We start from the raw sequence: 20,948 nt of genomic DNA on the forward strand, positions 1-20,948 counted from the left end.
GTAACCTGAAACACTTTAAATGTGTCCAAACTCTTCGTCTTGTTGTAAAGTCTCGGGTTGCTAGGCAACTGCTTTGAGTTTGTGTTTCAGCTAGTAAGCTTACGGCTCGCGGCCCCTTCACTTTACTTTAAGAAACAAGTCCGCAATTGCAACCATTATAAAAATGAAGGCTGTTTATATGGTTGCCAACTCTGCCAAAGTGGTTAAATATCTCTGCAAGGACGGAGAGAAAACGCAAGACCTGGGGCGGATGACAAACGGTATAGCTCGGTTGGTAGAGTGGCCGTGCCAGCAACTTGAGGGTTGCAGGTTCGATTCCCGCTTCAGCCATCCTAGTCACTGCCGTTGTGTCCTTGGGCAAGACACTTTACCCACCTTCCCCCAGTGCCACCCACACTGGTTTAAAATGTAACTTAGATATTGGGTTTCACTATGTAAAGTGCTTTGATTCACTTGAGAAAAGCGTTATATAAATATAATTCACTTCACTTCACATCTGCGGTCCCCTCGAAGGTTTCTCATTGTTATCCCATTGGGTTGAGTTTTTTCTTGCCCTGATGTGGGATCTGAGCCGAGGATGCCTTTGTGGCTTGTGCAGCCTTTTGAGACATTCGTGATTTAGGGCAAAATATGTAAACGTTGATTGATTGATTGATTTAATTTGTTTTACTGAAATAGGGACTCGAGGCTAGAACCAATTATTCATCTTTACATTGATTCTTATGGGGAACCAATTAGGTTCGTAAATCGAGATTCCACTGTATATAAAAATCCTATTAGAAACGCATACTTTTACAAATACTTTTACCGCAATTTCCCAAAATGACCGTGTTATTGTCTTGTGACTTCCTAATGCAGTAAAGGAGGTAAAGCCTGCCAAATGTAAAAGGTCAAACCCGGGGTGGAACTCAGAAATGGGACACATTAAAACAGGAAAGTGTCAGGCTGCCATTAACGTGGGAGAAGTCGTTCTAAAACTGTGTGTGTGTGTTTGTATTTTCAGGTTTCCTACACTCATGAATGGGAGTGTCCCTATTAAAGAGTTTGGCTGGGGATAACAATAATGTAGCTAGAAAAAAAGATGGAAGTGACGTTACAGTCGAATTACCTTGTCAAAAGACATATTGGTGCCAACTGAACAATAAACCCAACTCACTCCTGCATTTTGCACTGAAGCAATAATGCACATTGTCTGTCCAGCCCTAATCTTGCAACAACTGGGTATGAACAAGTCTGCCAAAAGCAATTTGTCCTAAATTTCTGAGGAGCTAAAATAGACGTGTTACCGAGGCAAGCAGACACATTCCCAACAAGGGCGGCCCCAGCTAAAACTACAGGCCCATTTTGTCTCCCACATGCTTGGCAGTACCTTTCAAAATACAACCTCTTGTATAGTCACATTATAAAATGTCTCTGTTCATGCCATCAAAAAATACCCCAAAAAATGCTCCATTTCTGCCAAGTGGTTAGCAGTGCTAGCTCTTAGCTAGCAATTGACAGCGCTAGCATTCTTCTCTGTAAATGAGCAGTATCACGAGTCTGAGTTTATCGATTTGCGGTTATCAGTTTTTCAAACATCCATCCATTTTCTAACGCTTACTCCCTTTTGGGGTCGCGGGGTGCACTGGCGCCTATCTCAGCTACAATCGGGCGGAAGGCAGGGTACACCCTGGACGAGTTGCCACCTCATCGCAGGGCCAACACAGATAGACAGACAACATTCACACTCACATTCACACACTAGGGCCAATTTAGTGTTGCCAATCAACCTATCCCCAGTTGCATGTCTTTGGAGGTGGGAGGAAGCCGGAGTATCTGGAGGGAACCCACGCATTCACGGGGAGAACATGCAAACTCCACACAGAAAGATCCCGAGCCTGGGATTGAACCCAGGACTACAGGACCTTCGTATTGTGAGGCAGACGCACTAACCCCTCTGCCACCGTGAAGCCAGTTTTCAAACATTTGAATCAAAAAAGGTAATACAAGGCAGCATCTTGGTACAGGGGTTAGTCCATGTACCTCACAATACGAAGGTCTTGAGTTCAATCCCAGGATCGGGATCTTTCTGTGTGGAGTTTGCATGTTCTCCCCGGGACTGCGTGGGTTCCCTCCGGGTACTTCTGCTTCCTTTCACCTCCAAAGACATGCACCTAGGGATAGGTTGATTGGCAACACTAAATTGGCCGTAGAGTGTGAATGTTCTCTGTCTATCTGTGTTTGCCCTGCGATGAGGTGGCAACTTGTCCAGGGTGTACACCGCTTCCGGCCGAATGCAGCTGAGATAGGCTCCGGCACCCCCTGCGACCTCGAAAGGGACAACCGGTAGAAAATGGTTGGATGGATGGTAATACTAACCATCAGGAGTTTTACCACAGATTATCATTAATCGCGAGATTAATAGTTACATCCCTACAAATTACTCACAGTAAATTTCAAATTCAAACCCAACAGAATCCTTGGCAACATAGATTAATGATAACATGGACACTTTCACTATAAAAATAAACTGGAAATAGTCCACAAATCTGGGCTTCACGGTGGAAGAGGGGTTAGTGCGTCTGCCTCACAATACGAAGTTCCTGCAGTCCTGGGTTCAAATCCAGGCTCGGGATCTTTCTGTGTGGAGTTTGCATGTTCTCCCCGTGAATGCGTGGGTTCCCTCCGGGTACTCCGGCTTCCTCCCACTTCCAAAGACATGCACCTGGGGATAGGTTGATTGGCAACACTAAATTGGCCCTAGTGTGTGAATGTTGTCTGTCTATCTGTGTTGGCCCTGCGATGAGGTGGCGACTTGTCCAGGGTGTACCCTGCTTTCTGCCCGATTGTAGCTGAGATAGGCGCCAGCGCCCCCCGCGACGCCGAAAGGGAATAAGCGGTAGAAAATGGATGGATGGATAGTCCACAAATCTGTATAATAAGCAGTGATTGTTGTGTTATGAAGTAATGACGTTAGAATCCTTTGTGTTGCTTTGCAGGCCGCAAACATTCCACCTTGTTGGAAGGTCTTTACTCTACTGTGTTTATGAATGATTTGTACTTGTACCGTGTTTTTTTATATTAGCCAAACTGATAATTTGTGTTTAGTAAACATAAGAGCAAGACAAGCTGGAGCCCTGGTTCCAAGGACGTGACTCTTGAGAAAACTACTATTTGGAAGATCTGAGTCAGTATGTTGGGTAAACATAACCGATTGCCAAGAATAAAAAAGGAGGATGTTCAAAGGGGTGATTCCAGCACGATTCCACTTACTGAACGTCTTGCAGATGTCGGAGACGGCCTTGAAGACACGGTCGGAGAAGTTGACCTTGACTTTCATGTGCTTCATGTTGGGCAGCTGAAGGCGCAGGAGCTTGTGCTGTGGCGTGAAGAGGAGGCGGGCGTCGGCCTGGATGCCGTACTTGTCCAGTGTCCAGTGGGTTTTCAGCAGCCATGTCTTCTTCTTTTCCCACCAGAGAGCGTGGTCCGACCAGTCCTTCTTTACATCTGGTGACGAGAACACGATATTAGTATGTGAAACTAGCAACAACAGAACGCTAACAGCAGGGAGAAATTCCTTTCAAGGCATTCACTTCTACTGACATCAGGGTGCAATAAGTCAAACAAATGTGTCACCCGCAGGAGAAGATCACTTGTGGGGGTCTTCAACAGCATATTTGTAAAGTCAAAGTGCCAGGAAGAGAACAGGGAAAATGTGGCAGCTTGTGCGACACAGAGGGGATATCGGGTTCATACCTACCTCTTTGTTGCAAAGTCGCACTCTGATCCCTAGAAAGCGGAGACAAGACACCCAAAAGCCCACATTGCTTCCAGGCTGCAATGACGATGTAGCCCTGCTCTCATTGTGTGAGGAGGCAACTCAAAGCAGCGGTTTGGCGGATCACCTTGCTTCGGTTTTGATACCAGCGGCAGTATGAGGTGCTGGTGTTCAGTTTTAGATGTCAACCTAGGCCTAGAGTTGTAAAAGACATTACCCTCGAGTAGTGATGTCATTACTTAAGCATTAATCTTTTTTTTTTTTTTACTTTAATGGCAGAGCGGTGTCTCATTTCCTCCACCCACGTCCTCTTTTAGACACTGTCCAGCCGGTCCACCGTCTCTTGCTGCGGGTTTTTTCTCCTCGCTCACTGAGTCACTGCTCAGACTCAGACGTCCGTTTATCAAATCATTCTTTAATCAGTTCGTGCGAGATACCGTACTGTGGTAGCAAGTGTCTTCAAGGCTCTCAATGGTGAAATGTGTTGTAACTGCAAGATAATATGCCCGAAAGAAGCACAAAGGAACCTAGAGTAGAACAACATTGCCATGATATTACGGTTTCCCAGCCACAAAATCTATGGTTAGTCATTTCTCATCCGAATCAGTTTACGGGTATGTAAACTCTGTCTATTTCTACTCTTGTCAGGTGTATATGCAGGTGATAGTAAACATAAGCTAACTAAAATGCATTACAAAAAAAAAAAAATAATCACATGAGACCACGCCCTTCGCTTATATGTTGCAAGAATGTAAACAGGAAGATTAGCTGTACTTACAGTATTTGTTAACAAAATTGCCTGATTATAATTGTTTTAATGTTAGCAACAGATAGCTAATAATTAGTTAGTTGTCAAATTGAGTAAATTATTTCTTTAAAAAAAAATGTGGTGCTCTCCAACAACATAATAACCATGTATAATACATGTTAAACCAACGACATGCAGTGGAACTAGGCCTTTTATTAATATCTCAATCAATCAATCAATCAATGTTCATTTATATAGCCCTAAATCATCATCATCATCATTAGCCGTTGTCAGTCCACTGCTGGACGAAAGCCTCAGCATGTTTCTGCCAAAGTGAACGATCTCTAGCTGCTCCCTGCCACTGCACTGTTCGCCAATATTTGTCTATTTCATCTCGCCATCTCACTCTCTGTCTTCCTCTATTTCTGCTCCCATCCATGGGTCTCCATGATGTCATTAGAGAAGTCCATCTATTATCGGTTCTCCTGCTGATATGTCCAGCCCACTTCCACTTATTTAATTTGATAGTTCTCATAATGTCTTGGACTTGCGTTTGTTTTCTCACCCATTCATTTGTTTTTCTGTCTTTATATGTGATTCCGAGCATATTTCTTTCCATGTTGTGTTGTGCTGCTGCTATTCTCTTTTCCATTTTATTTGACAATGCCCAGGTTTCAGCTCCATATGTCATGGTTGGTAACAGGCGTTGATTAAAGACCTTTCTTTTTAGGCTTAATGGTATTTCTCCTCTCATGATATTGCTCAGTTTTCCATATTGGCACCAGCCCAATCTGATCCTCCTCCCTTAAGCCCTAAATCACAAGTGTCTCAAAGGGCTGCACAAACCACAACACAAACCACTACGACATCCTCGGTAGGCCCACATAAGGGCAAGGAAAACTCACACCCAGTGGCACGTCTGTGACAATAATGACCCAGTGGAACGTCGGTGACTCAATATTTTTAGGCCATATCACGATACACAATATATATCTCGGTATTTTGCCTTAGCCTTGAATGATCACTTGATGCATACAATCACAGCAGTATGATGATTCTATGTGTCTACATTAAAACATTCTTGTTCATACTGCATCAATATATACTCATTTTAAAATTCTATGCAGAGAGGGCAATCACAACTAAGTCAATTTACAAAACTGTATTTATTAAACAGTTATTAAGCAGTGGCACAAAAATTCATGTCATTTCCAAAACAAAGTGCAAGATTGTCAGAGACATTTTAAAACAAGCTATTAGTGCAATTTTGTGCATGACGTCACGAAGATGACAATTCACAACAACACTAAATTAAAGTGTTTTTCGGTGCAGAATGCCACTACAATAGTTTAAAACAAACAAAGTGCACTTTTGTGCATGATGTCACACAAGATATGTAAATAAGTGTCAAATAAAAAATGAGCTGCATATTAGGTAATCAAATAGTGAATGTCCTTCACTATGTGGTAGGTTCCTGCAGATGTTATCGCCTTCTGTTCTTGACTATTTTTTTCATACGGTGTTGATGTGGAAATGGTTGCGTCGGCATTTTGTTGGTGTGACACCGAATGGATATGTTGACATGCAGGGTTTCAAGCGCTCTTCATTCTCTAGCGGGTGACTTTTCAAATGATGCTACATTAGCAGTGGTGCTACTTTTTGTAGCAACGCCTTTGCTGCATAATTGTTGAACATGTTCCCGCTTGAAGCCAAACCACCGCCAGACGATGGACTCCGTGCTGTTTTTCTTGGGAATTAATTTTTCATTCATTTGTTAACAGATTCGCACTTTCTCTCTCACATATTACCACCCGCACCGCACCGTTAGCATCACAGCTAACTTTACCCATGTCGCTGACTCGCTACCTCTCTGCTCCGCGGGAGCGTGTGACGTTGCACACGTGACAGTATGTGACGTGTGTAAGAAGGTGCGCTTGTTTTAAGTCTCTGTGAGAAGGAGAGACAAGAAAGAGTGGGAAACGCATGCAGTGTAATGCCCGCAGCTAAAAGCAACTGCATGAGAATGTATACTCGAATATCAAGACATAGTCATTTTCCATATCGCACAGAGACAAACCTGTGATATATATCGAGTATATCGATATATCGCCCAGCTCTAAGTGGAACCTTGATTTACGAACCACTTATTGTAAAAAGTTTTCAGTTAAAAAACCACAGACCGAATATAAATATGCTTTGATGTACAAAGCATATGCACCTGGGGATAGGTTGATTGGCAACACTAAATTGGCATAGTGTTTGAATGTGAGTGTGAATGTTGTCTGTCTATCTGTGTTGGCCCTGCGATGAGGTGGCGACTTGTCCAGGGTGTACCCCGCCTTCCGCTCGATTGTAGCTGAGATAGGCGCCAGCGCCCCCCGCGACCCCAAAAGGGAATAAGCGGTAGAAAATGGATGGATGTACGAAGCTTGTGTCGGTGTAAGGACATTTCCTCCACCTGTTTTGTGAAGGGCAGTACACCCATTGTGGGTGGGCTGATCTGGCTACTGTGCTACTTTGTGTAATTTTTAGTTGTATCTCTAGCCTTTTTAAAAAATTATTATTCTAGTTGTCTTAGCTCAGCCTGAGTCCAAAAAAAAAAAAACAGTAGGCAAGCAATGTGTTTTGAAGCATTTAGAAAAGTATCTACTGCGTTGTCAACACTTCCTTCCCGTCCCTTCCGCAGCACGCCAAGAAGACCAACCAACAAAATAATGTAGATGCTATTTTTGTAATCTTAATCACTGTAGCAACCTGGCTTTTGCTCAAATATGGACTTTTATCGAGACAGGAACCCGTTTTTCATGTTTACATTGTTTCTTGTTGCTAAATTTGCTTCAATATACAAACCCTGTTCAAGATCCAAAGTCTGTGAATACTTGGTAAATCAGCCATCTAACCTGAACACTGCATTTATGCCTGCGTCAGTAGTAAAGGCACCTCTTGATCCAATTACAATCATGATTCAATGGCTAAAATTCAAATATTTCCACATGTATAATTATCATATAGTATATCATTATTAAATTGTATGTTTTATATTATAATACCCCCCCCCCCAACAACTTCTTGCTAATTTTCTCTTCATATGTTACTTTTTGTTGTAGAATTTATTCTTAACTTGTTTCACTACTTCACATCCGAGCTAGCCTAGCACCGCAGCTCGCATAGCTTGTCCGCTCCTAACTAACGCAGCTAACACATAACGGCAAGAGAATGTTACCTAATGGTGCTCCCATGGTTAGTTAGAACCAAAAGAAAAACTAGCGTTTACAGAACATCGGCATTACTGCCATATTTTACAACCATCTGCATTCATTTATTTAACATGTAAATAATTGAGGTTTGGACATTTGCACATCGATTCATGAATTGCCCTTGCTCTAATTTTGATGCATCAGAGAATTGGTCATTTCTCCCAGCTCTATTCAGTAGGGCCACTTTGGCTCATTCAGAGGTATTTTGATCTGCACCAGCTTCTTGTGTTCAGACCGGAACAAAATGAACTGGACTAAGGGGAAGAAATGAGCTAAGATTTCAATAAATCGGTCTAAAAAGAGGTTTGTGTGACACCACTCTGAAATCCAGAAAGCACACTACAGTCTCTATTAAATACAAAGTTGCTTGGAGCTAGTAGCCCAATGAAAAGCAGACAAGAGTAGCTAATTATCATTCAAGGCTGAACACAGGAGATAAATGTGGCAGTCCTGAATCTACATGACTGAAAACCTCACAGCACAGTGCATGTTGTTTTCCATCATCGACAGCAACGACTTTTCGGTTAAAAAAACCACACTGAATGGAAATATGCTTTGATCGACGAACCAAGAATTGATTAACGTAGACCCCGACTTAAACAAGTTGGAAAACTTTTTCGGGTTTTACCATTTAGTGGTGAATTGTATGGAATATGTACTGTACTGTGCAATCTACTAACAAAAGTTTCAATCAATCAATCAAAGTCACTGCTCATTCCGAAAGGAAAATATGACCTCTAGAAAGTGATTCGATATCCATCTCCTTGATGCTATGGTAACCTAAATCCTTACAAAAGAGGACGTCCGTATGAACTGTTGACACCCTCCTGCAGATCCCATCAGAAGTTTGAATGAATGGGATTAGCTGGGTGAACCAACAGACTGTTCTGTAAAGAATCAGGAAACAAGACCGCTGTGATGCCAGGCCGAGGAAGAGATTACACTAGTGATTAGGACTGGGAAGAAAGTTCAACAAGAGAGTGGCCACCAACCCCTCTATGCAGATGTCATTGCGGGGGGCCCCTTGCGCCTGTGTCAACTGCAATGATGGGGATCTTAGGAAGGGGGCTTGTTTGTGAAGCTGTTGGTTCCACACCGTTTACGGTGCAAATACTTGGGAGCGGAGTGAAAACATTCCAAAGTTTTCTTTAAAGGGGGACCTCGTGTGCATTACTGTAGCGGCATGGGGTATGGTTGTCATCGCCACGACCTGCTTCCTCAGCTGTGCTCCATCTTGCAAGAGCTTCCGTAGCACAACTAACCATTATAATACAAAATAATGAGATAGAGGTTGACAGGGAAATTTATTTTCATACATTTTTTTGGAACAACTGTAATTTCCGGCATCTGAGCACACACTCGCTCTTCACCACAGACCAAATTCTATAGAAATGCCCTCACAGTTAGTCTACCTAAACCACAACGCTGACTGTGGAAAGGCATGACTGCACGGCTCAGTTACCCTTAACATGCTCACTTTTGGCCGGCTCCAGCCTGTACCGACCGGCCCACCTTCCCCCAACCCCAGAAGCTAAATGGACAAAACCGTACTATCAAGCCTTGCTGGACGGGCTCTTTCGACAACGAGGACGTAACTTAATCCGTACAAAAAGGGGGGGGGAGCAGGCATATCCCGGCTAAAAATACAGCCTGCCAAGCCTGACGTAATGCGGCAGCCTAAGTAATTGGGTGCATTAAATGTGGGCCCACAATCCCTGCGTGGTGTGTGTGTGTGTGTGTGTGTGTGTGTGTGTGTGTGTGTGTGTGTGTGTGTGTGTGAGAACACAGAGGGCCTAAAAGACAAGAGAAGGTGACGCAAAATGGCAAGGCGCTGCTTTATGACCTCTGCAGGATGAGAAAGATGATACAAAGATTGAATGCGTAAGCGCTTGCTAAAGAGCTCTGTGTTCTTATTCATCAATTAACTACATTAGGTGTGTTTGCGTGTTCTTGCGTGCGCTTTAACAAGCTAAATTAATCCATAAATTACGGTAAAACGATTAATTTTTATTCAACAACATGTCCACCGCTGCTCTCAACAATGATCCCTCTGCTTAGTACAGATGCCACAGTCTGCAACACTGATTATTAAAAAGATATGGATTGATTTTGGTGTCCCGTTCTCAGCGCCTTTGCTTCCTCTTTTCGTTCTATCCGAGTCACCGTGTCTCTGTGGTGTTTACGTTAGACGACATTGGTGTTTATGGAAGCCAGGGGGAGGGGACAAGAGGACGGACTGCTGGAAGGGGAACAGGCAATGAAGACGACATCGAGAAGGACATAGAGCAGGAGAAATGATAATGATAGGGCAGAAGAGGCTCAATAGGATGAGTCATTATTATTATTATTTAATGTAATTTATGTATATTGTCCATTCCTCCATCCATCCATTTTCTATACAGTTTATCCTCACTAAGTGAGCTGAAGCCTATCCCAGCTGACTTCAAGCGAGACATATGGGGTATAGAGCCCTATGAAATCTGTTTTTGTTTTCCAAATTTTGTTTTTTACATTTTATAGTTTCATCGCTATTGAGGGTGCTTTTTGTGTAATTATTACAATTTCAATTCAATAAATGCACAAATCCTTACATTTACTGATGCAATACACAATTGGACAGTTAAGACCAGTATTTTAACTCAAAGCATAATAATTGTGTAACATAAATGTACAAATTGGCGATCAACTGATTATTAGCGCCGATATTTGGCATTCCAACGTATATCGGTATCAGCCTTTTTTTTTTAACAACATATTTTTAATAGCAGATACAATATACATTCATATGATACCAGTAATTAGTACTAATAATAATAATTAGTGAAGTAGATACAAATAACCACTGCTCAAGCACCATCTTGCTTGATCTGCATTTTTGTAAAAATTAATTTAAGAATAAAAATTACTCTTATTGTCGATTACTCTCCCAAAAATATTTCGATATCTGACAGGGCACTTATTTGACTTCTTCTTTGAATTATTTTCCGGTCTGCTCAGTTGCTTTCACTGCGGCCGCACCCCCATTTTTCTCTATCCTGCAGTGCTGTCGCAGACAGTACATCTCTGCTTACCGGTCAAAACCCCAAATTTTTGCCAAGAAATACAGCGTTTGTCCTTCCTTCCTGGCGTCTTCCCAGTCCTGGATTGCTTGTTTTCACTACTGCAGAAATAGTCACTTGACAAGCCTCTATCCGCAACACCCGGGGCGTGGGCTCATTAAACGGAGCACCGCAAGTTTCATGTTCAGTCATTAAGTCAAACAACGCGACAGGATGGATGGACATGAAGACAACAGAAACTATATCTGTGCCAAAAACACAAACAAAGCAGCAACTTACACATTATCATACGTTCTGAAACATCCAGGAAGAAATTGTCAGCCAGCTTGAAAAAAGTCTCAACTATAATCTACATGAAGGATCCCAGAATTTATTTTATTTAAACTTTTGCCAAATTTCAGGGTTCCTCACGAGGGTACCTTACAAAGTATTCAATCCATAAATTGCTATAACATTAAGTAGATAGCAAGTTATTGTGATTTAAAGAAATCACATATTTTTTCCCGATTTCCCATATTTTGAAATGGAAATATTGATGCTCTTCTGAGCCCCTGCATTAGACACAAAATAAAAGGTGCCCCCTGATGTTTTTTGGTGCTAAATTAACCACAATATGAGCGCTACATAAACACAAAAACACAATGTTGCTACTGGTCTGATATTTCCTAAAAACAAAAATAATGTTAAAAACAACTTAAAGCGGTTTCCTGACGCATACTATTTGTTTCAAAAAGTTTAAATGCAAATAAGCATAGACTCTAAATGTCTGTGCCTCTTTGACTACAAATAATCAGTACTGACCCTACAAAAAACATATTGGTCAACCTCTACTACCACTGTGTGCTTTAAGTGCAAAATGCTTATGTAAAGTACTTTTTCGACACTTTTATTTTGGTGTACTATATTGTGTGGTACTTTTAGTACTAGTAGGGACTCTAATTGATAAGCTTTTTACTCTTTCGGTTGTGCTTGACAGTTTGGTTCTTGATCATTCTCATCTGGATAAAAAGATAAACAAGTTGATTAGTTATCTGCAGTATTAACAACAGATGACGAGCTGACTTTGACGGCGCTGCTGGTGGTGGTTCACTTCCGTCTCGGAGGGAATGGAAAACCTGTCATTCATTCAATGTTATCACATGCTCTGTATGCTAATGTTTCTGCTAATATTTTCTCAATTTGACGCAATATACACTCTGCAAGTATTTCAAATTCCCCTGTTGTCTTGCTTTGTTGTGAAAAATTCCGTCGTCTGTGGTGCTGATCGGCGCCGTGCGTGGTGACGTCATGTGCGCCCAAAGGTATTGATAGGGGAATCGTTAAAGGGGAACATTATCACCAAACCTATGCAAGCGTCAATATATACCTTGATGTTGCAGAAAAAAGACCATGTATTTTTTTAACCGATTTCCGAACTCTAAATGGGTGAATTTTGGCAAATTAAACGCCTTTCTGTTTATCGCTCTTTTAGCGATGACGTCAGAACGTGACGTCACCGAGGTAATACAGCCGCCATATTCATTTTCACATTACAAACACCGGGTCTCAGCTCTGTTAGTTTCCGTTTTTTCGACTATTTTTGGGTACCTTGGAGACATCATGCCTCGTCGGTGTGTTGTCGGAGGGTGTAACAACACTAACAGGGAGGGATTCAAGTTGCACCACTGGCAAGAAATCTGCCGCCAGACCCCCATTGAATGTACCAGAGTGTCTGCACATTTTACCGGCGATGCTAAGACAGACATGGCACAGAGATTTTTGGATAACCTGCAGAGGCATTTGCAACGATTAAGTCAACGAAATCACAAAGGTGAGTTTTGTTGATGTTGTTGATTTATGTGCTAATCAGACATATTTGGTCACGACATGACTGCCAGCTAATCGATGCTAACATGCTACTCTAATCGATGCTAACATACTATTTACGCTAGCTGTATGTACATTTGAAACTAGATACTCACATTTAATGCGAAACAAACATTTACTAATCGACGGATTTAAGTTGCTCCAGTGTCACAAGATGCGAAAGTCCTGATCGTTTGGTCCGCACATTTTACCGGCAATGCTAATAAGGCAGCCATGCTATGGGCCACTTCATTAGGTACACCCACGCTATGGCCGAATAGCGTCAATAGCTATTCGCTCAATAGCTTCAATTTCTTCTTCAATTTCGTTTTCGCTATCTGCCTCCATACTCCGACCTTCTGTTTCAATACAGAACCACTACGACATCCTCGGTAGGCCCACATAAGGGCAAGGAAAACTCACACCCAGTGGGACATCGGTGACAATAATGACCCAGTGGGACGTCGGTGACAATGATGACTATGAGAACCTTGGAGAGGAGGTAAGCAATGGATGTCGAGCGGGTCTAACATGATAATATACGTAATCTGTTGAATTCCTTAAGCCGCTGAAATCCGAGTCTGAATCCGAGTTAATGTCGCTATATCTTGTTGTGGTAACCGCCATGTTGTTTGTATTGGCAGCACTGTATGACGTCACAGGGAAATGGATAGTGGTTTCGAAGATAGCGAAAATAAGGCACTTTAAAGCTTTATTTAGGGATATTCCGGGACCGGTAAAATTTTGAAAAAAACTTTAAAAAATACAACAAGCCACAGGGAACTGATTTTTATTGTTTTTAACCCTTTTGAAATTGTGATAATGTTACCCTTTAACAAAACTGTCAAATCATTCCCAGTCGGTTTTCAACAAGAACCAGTTCTGGATCCCATCCCCAAATATTTTGATTTGATATATTTTTATTTCAAATATGCAAAAAAACTACAGCAAGATCGATCCTATACAGTGCTATAGCATTAACAACCATTATAACAAAATGAAAACAATGGAGAATAAGAAATGAAAACAAATGAGCACTGGGCTTGGCATTGACACTTATTTAATCCCACCCCTTTTTTTTAAATCATAAATTACTCTGAGCTAGAACTACTTGTTCGGTCTATGTACAAACTTAATGAACTTGTATATACATAAATTATAAATCTATACATACATATGCACACTACACACATACATAGCCACACCATTACCACGAGTGATCATGGAAATGGTATCATACCACAGCAGCAGCAGCACTGCCTCAATGGCTAGCCCCACACTCTTCTGTAACACAAACAACCCAAAATCAAACCCCTTCTTCATCTCTGTACCTCTGGAATACCATGTACCTATACATTTTTTAATCTGGTTTATGTATTAGTCAAAGTGGATGTTGCAAACAGCCCCGTTATTGTTCGGGCTGGAATTGTGCTGTTATTCTTAAGGGCCTTTGACAGCAGCTGTTTTAGAGCCAAGACAAGGCTGTGTTGAAATAAAAAAGTAAATGTCAGCAGTCATTTCGTCAGATACTCCTTTACATTAAGCATTTTTAGTATTAGTATTACAATAATAACTAGCACTAGAAGCCGTCAAGTTATTGGTAACATACCAATGATGATGTTTAAGATGCTACAATCCATGGAATTGGTGATCTCGTCTACAAAAACACAAGCAGGTGAAAAGTGTTGCGGCTGTGCGAGTTGCCCTGGCTAGCCTTAGCTTCGTAGTTTGTTCGCAGGGTTAGCTGGTGTTTCAACATTATTTTTTTGGGAGGTGGCAGGTGAGTGTTTCTGGGACAAATGAGCGGTCCCCAGAAACATGATTTTCCAAGACAAACATTCTTTCTCCTCACATACGGACAGCAATTCCATCAAATTTTGTGTGCAATTCAGTGATACTCCGGATTTAACAGTAGATTCTGTTTTAATTGGGAAATTTCGTGATTCCGTCTGTGATTCTGTTAACGTGTAAATCACAGCCCCAAGGTACACTATAGACCAGTCGCCTGCCAATCGCAGGGCACATATAGACAAACAACCCTCTTACCAACAGTAGAATAATTTTCTGTATATTGTGAGCCACACTACTTGAGAAAAATAAAGAAAAAAACTTTTACAAACCTGGTAAGCTAACTTCACTTGTATCAAAAGCAAAATTAATAGATTTTTAGATCCTCCAACGAGTGAGAAAATAGAGTTTGGGGTAAGAAAAAACAAAAATAGTCTCCAAAAAAATCTTTTTTTTCCCAGGAGTAGGGGACACCTCAACCCATTTACCATTTAGCATTACCTTTACGTATTGTCCAAGAGGGGCCCATAACTAGGGATGGGTATCGAATCCGGTTCTTTTTTTAGCACCGACCGAATACCGCAGGTTCTACCGGGCACCGATTCATGTAAAATCCAATGGTAACATTTTTCGGTACCTGTATTGTACGCAACGTCAAGCCCGGTTGTAGTCTCAGCTGTCGACTCAGCTGGGTCTTTGCGCTTTGGCACTTGGCGATCACTCCAGCAAAATGAAAGCGGACTGAGCCAAACTACCTAGGTAATGTTGCATTTGTAATGCCAACAAAGCAAGTGACTCATAAAACGCTCCATTATAAGTTAAGTAAGGCTCCACTTTTCCACAAATACGCTAGCTGGATGCTAATATACATTGGCTCTGCTATTGACATGCTACTAATTAGCATTAGCGATTTAACTTTTTAATTTCAGCACTTTTAAATGTTTTAATAAAAACAACTGAGATGCACGTTACAATTAAACAGCTGGAGTGTAAGTCTGTCAGTCAGTTTGTCCAACCTGCATTCAATACAATTACAATGTAATGCATCACATATTTTCAATTGTTTCATTACAGCATGTTTGAAAAGCGGCAGCACGGTGATACAGGGGTTAGTGCATCTGCCTCATAATACTAAGATCGGGTACTACGGCTTCCTCCCACTTCTAAAAACATGCACCTGGGGATAGGTTGATTGGCAACACTAAACTGACCCTAGTGTGTGAATAAAAGTGTGAATGTTGTCTAGCTGTGTTGGCCCTGCGATGAGAAGGCGATTTGTCCAGGGTGTACACCGCCTTCCACCCGATTGCTGCTGAGATACGCTCCAGTCCCCCCCCACCCCTCCTTCCACTCCTACTCCAAAAGGGACAAGCTGTAGAAAATGGATGGATGGTTGTTTGAAAAGGAGTAGGAAGAAGCAGACCTTATTTAATCCGAATCCTTTTCGTATAATAACAGTTTTATCCCATGTGTTTGTTCTGTATTTGTAACACAACAGTGAGTACGTAAATGAGTGAATAAATGAACATACAATGAGTGAGTGAAAAAAATATTATACACAAACATATACACAATAATTTAAAGTTTTCATTAATAAATAGTTAAGTAATTTATGGTTCACTTAGGATATGAATGAGATCATCTAATTAAAACAAAAAAACGTATTATTCTTTGTATTTTGTGAACTCTTGTAGTTTGAACAATTTCTTAAACTGAATCATATTAGTACTTTGTTTGATTTCCTTGCTTAATTAGTACAATACTTAAGTATTAACACTTTGTAGGGCCCAACATGAGACAGCGAGGACTGAAAGGACCGACACACCCTAAACAACTATACACTACTGCCATACGAGTCTTGGGACTTTCAACTGCAATTGCAACTTAGTGTCATACCTGCAAATGAGACAGTGCTAATGTGATAATAAAACAAGATATATGTAACAACTGGACAGCAGTTATCATAATTAGCTCTTTTTTAAATGCTGCAAAAAAAAAGGTGTTTGTAAAAAAAACTAAATTTGTTAACACTCACACAAATGTACCAAAAATTGGTTCCATTGAACACCCATATCGAATCTCAGGTACCGGGCATTTGTACCATATTGGTTCAGATGTGAATGGTACCCATCCCTAAGCGCTATTCAGTTTTGTTCATAATACACAGTATTTAATTGAGAGAGAAAAAAGTGACAGTCAGCTGAGTCCTAAAGCAAAACACAAGCCTCGTGACATTGATAGATAAGACATGACAAAGTTGCCAGTCATATTATGTTTGCAGACACACACATACACTGTAATCTTTTACAATCTGTAATGTTTTTGCAAAGGTTCAGTGGCTATGGAGGGTGGAGAAGCATGACAGCAAAGTTCAAACTTTCAGCCTTTTTAGCTGATAAAACCTTGACAAGAGGAGTGTGGTTTCTATGGCGACTACAGGTTGACGCCACAGGGGTAGTCGTGCGAGACTGAAAGCTTGTTTTTATGTACAACAAGGACGCACACATCTGCAGGTTTGTTCGCCTAATTCAGGCATACAGTTTCTAACAAGAAACCAGTAAAGCAGGGCAGTGTCGGGCTCCATTTAAACCTTAATGTCAACAGTCTTTAGGTCTCCATTGCGAGATAGCATCAACACCAGATAGTCAACAAGGATACTACAGCTCAGGTGAAGACAGTATCTGCGTAGCACATACACAAAAACACAACAGGATTAGCGGGGCTGATGGAAGTGATACAAAAGCTGAGCTTATTATGTGTCTGAAAGCAGTGAAACTGGTTATGACTCATTTTTACCAAAATGAAATGTGGCAGACATGTCCCCAAGGTACAACTCAACCAATACCATTAAAACCAGAGGGATTTTCATCGGCAGGCTGAACTTTTAGTCATGAATTAACAACATTTCCCAACAAATGTTGCTTCCATTAAGGCAGGGGTAGGGAACCTATGGCTCTAGAGCCAGATGTGGCTCTTTTGATGACTGCATCTGGCTCTCAGATAAATCTTAGCTGACAATGCTTATCACGATAAGTAATGAATAATTCCGCTGGTAATCACAGTGTTAAAAAGAACGTTCAAATTATAAAACATTCTCATGCATTTTAATCCAACCATCCGTTTTCTACCGCACCTGTTCAAGATGTCACATTAATGGTAAGAAGTATTATATTTATTGTTGGTTAACTTTAGAATAACAATGTTATTAAAAAGAATAAGAGACTTATTATACTCTAAAAATGTTGGTCTTACTTAAAAATTAACGCATTTAGTTGTATTCAATGTTAAAAAATATTATGTGGCTCTCATGGAAATACATTTTGAAATATTTGGCTTTCATGGCTCTCTCAGCCAAAAGGTTCCCGACCCCTGCATTAAGGCATTTTTTGTCAGCAGAAAATACATAGGCATGTTAATTAGGTTTGTGATGTGTGACAGTAACTGATGACCTAATATCAGAGAAGGTCATGGCTGGACTAGAAGGTGTCGGGGGAGATTACGGTAAATAGGTATTGATTGTATTGACACCAGTGGTTCCCTATGGACGTAACCCAGTCTAAAGTGGCCACACACACAGTCTCTGCTAAATGGGGATACGTTTAATACAAGCCCGATGTCCAAAACATTTGATTCAAAGCTCTCAGTGCGAGACAGTAAGTGCATCCAAATGAAAACTTTAGAAGCGAGTGCAGCCATGACAGCGTTGATGCATTAGCAGCAGGGTGGCTATTACAGTAAACATTCGAGACGGATAGTTTGTGTCCATTTGTGTCATCATCCAAACAGGGCGAAACAGTAGTCGTGCTTCCATCCACCCCAACACAGCTCTATACAATTAAGGACCCAGTGGAATTAATAACATTACCAAGGAACCCAGTGAGGTTGGGGAGGACTCAGATCAATAGAGCAGATATGCAATATTCATCAATGCTATCCATCAGTACATCCTGCCAGATGGTCCCCTGGGGGGATGTGACTGGGATGATGGCTTCAGAAGATGGATGAATGAATAAAGGCTAGTTACCACAATTAAGAGCCTTCATTCTTCTGATCGAAACGGTTACCAATATTTTATGGGGGAAAAAAGATGCAAAAATTATTATGAAAGTGTTTCCCTATTGCACAACAACAAGAGGAACTGTACTCTTTTTGGAATGCTGTCTGTCATTCACATTCCTTATGTAAAACAAGAACACATGTTTTTATTCATTTATTCTAGTTCATGAATAAAAACTAGTAAAAATCAGCTAACAATGGCGCTTACGTGACTTGTTCTAGTCCACCTATATACGCTTCAAAAAACATCCAAAAGCCTTCATCAACTTTTAATTTACACACTGTCATTAACAGTTACATTATTTAATATTTACATATTTTGCTCATTTTAAGCATATGGCGGTGTATTAATTTCACAGACGCATCACAACGTTCAGTTTCCCTTTCAACAACAACAACACTTCTAATCATGGCAGACTTTGTGTGGGACAAGAAAGACTACTTTGGGACAAACGATGATCCAGAACCTTACATTTTTTAGCCTAACTATTCGGACGAAGAGCTACAGATTTTATAAACAGATGTTGCTTTAGTAAAAAACTAAGAATCATACAGCAGTCTTGCTAAGTGCTAAACAAGATAAACTATGAATATTATAAAACAATCACATACTGTACAATGTCTGCTCCCACTGGGATGTCGACTGATGGGATGTGTATATCTTCATGTCTAAATAAAACAATATTCATAATCCTCATGAAGGGATACAAAAAAGGTGCCGCAAAGGAGCGTCTTTTCGTTTTTTTCCTCGTGATCTCGGTTTAAATAGAATGTCAAAGTTGACCAACTTCTCGGTTTATGGCCACATCCTTCTAATGTTCAAGTAAAAGGCATGATTTATAATCTAAATTAGAATTAACTTTGACCAGCTCAGGCGATGTAGCATCTTACCACCTCCATCCATTCATTTATTTTCTTCCGCTTGTCCCTTTTGGGGTCGCGGATGGTGCTGCAGCCTATCTCAGCTGCATTCGGGCGGAAGGCGGTGTACACCCTGGACAAGTCGCCATCTCAACACAGATAGACAGACAACATTCACACACTAGGGCCAATTTTAGTGTTGCCAATCAACCTATCCCCAGGTGCATGTCTTTGGAAGTGAGAGGAACCCGGACTACCCGGAGGGAACCAACACAGTCACAGGGAGAACATGCAAACTCCACACAGAAAGATCCCGAGATTGAACTCAGGACTACTGAGGACCTTCGTATTGTGTGTTGCACATGCACTAACCCCTGTACCACCGTGCTGCCACTCACCAGTTTAATAGGTCAATATACTGTAGCAGCATAAGCTAGTTAGCTCTCCATGATCACTGCGCCACTAAAAAGAATGTGTCTACGTTAGCCCTTGTAATAACAAAACCTCTAATACTGGGTTAATATTCAGGACACGAGATGTAAATGAAGTATCAATAGCGGTTTGGAGATGTTTTTTTATGGGCAAAATAGTGTTCTCCCATTAGCTGCATTGTTAGCCATAGCTGTATTCAACGACTTGGAATGCATAAAAAAAGTAAAAAAAAATAAAAATAAAAATGATGTTCTTGTCTTACATGAGGCTTGTGAACGATGGGCACAATTCCAAAAAATTGCCGTTCCCCTTTTAGGTGTTGATAACTCCTATCATAAATTCCCCAACTGACACTTCTGTTGAATTATTCACTTCATGACAGTAAAGTTATTCAAGTAGTATGTTAAAAAGGTTACGCCTTGGGCTTTCTTATTGTGTACGATAAGACAGAATTGAATGAAGCCGAACAATAACCATCATATTGGTTTACTGCATTGAGATGCAGGTGTGCGACGACAATACTGGACGCTTTCTGTGGGTCATTTGTGTTGCCAAAGCCAAACCCTAAACCACCACGGGAAAAGAACATTTAATAGACATACAACAACTGAATCTCCACAGGAGTTGTCCATAGGCAGAAAAAAGAACAATCACTGACTGAAGCATCCTTGCAAGTAAAACAGGAAAGCGCTTGCCTGGGCAGGACCACTATTTGGGTTAACTACTTCCTTTCAGGCAGATTAGGGAGCAGGATGATCCCCGAGCCACTTTTCAATTCATAAAGCCAGCAAGCAGATCCCGTTTGATGATGTAAAGTGGTCAACACCAGGTTTTAGGCTTCATGCTTTCAAATAAAGCAATCAACACTGCGGCTAAAGAGCAGGAATTTTCAAAGTGTAAAAAGGGAGAAGGTGCATTTTTAAAAAATCCCAGAGGAAGTCTGGCATCCTGTGCTAAATCACATCTGTTTCCTTACGCAACCTGTACTCCCATTGTCGCAAAAGAAAAGAAAAATCACCGTCTTGCAGTTGCTAAAACGTAAATAAATACATTTAAAAAAGGGACACAATTCAAGAGTTGAGTCTTTGTTGCAAAATGTAGATATTTTGCTCTTAATTGACTCCAGAAAAGGCAGTTTAGAGGCA

The 20,948-nt window shown here is 41.0% G+C and overlaps 1 protein-coding gene across 5 annotated transcripts in view; it reads right to left on the bottom strand.

Annotated features, from left to right (window-relative positions):
- Positions 1-20,948, bottom strand: part of fermt2 (FERM domain containing kindlin 2) — a 99,510-nt gene that overhangs the window by 55,948 nt on the left and 22,614 nt on the right. For all 5 annotated transcript variants that reach the window (XM_061896069.1, XM_061896068.1, XM_061896073.1 and 2 more), the window contains exon 3: positions 3,253-3,486. In XM_061896069.1, coding sequence (XP_061752053.1) covers positions 3,253-3,486 — 234 coding nt within the window. The remainder of the gene's footprint in view (positions 1-3,252; positions 3,487-20,948) is intronic.

The sequence above is a fragment of the Nerophis ophidion genome, linkage group LG03 (genome assembly GCF_033978795.1).
Source record: "Nerophis ophidion isolate RoL-2023_Sa linkage group LG03, RoL_Noph_v1.0, whole genome shotgun sequence".
Lineage (NCBI taxonomy): Eukaryota > Metazoa > Chordata > Actinopteri > Syngnathiformes > Syngnathidae > Nerophis > Nerophis ophidion.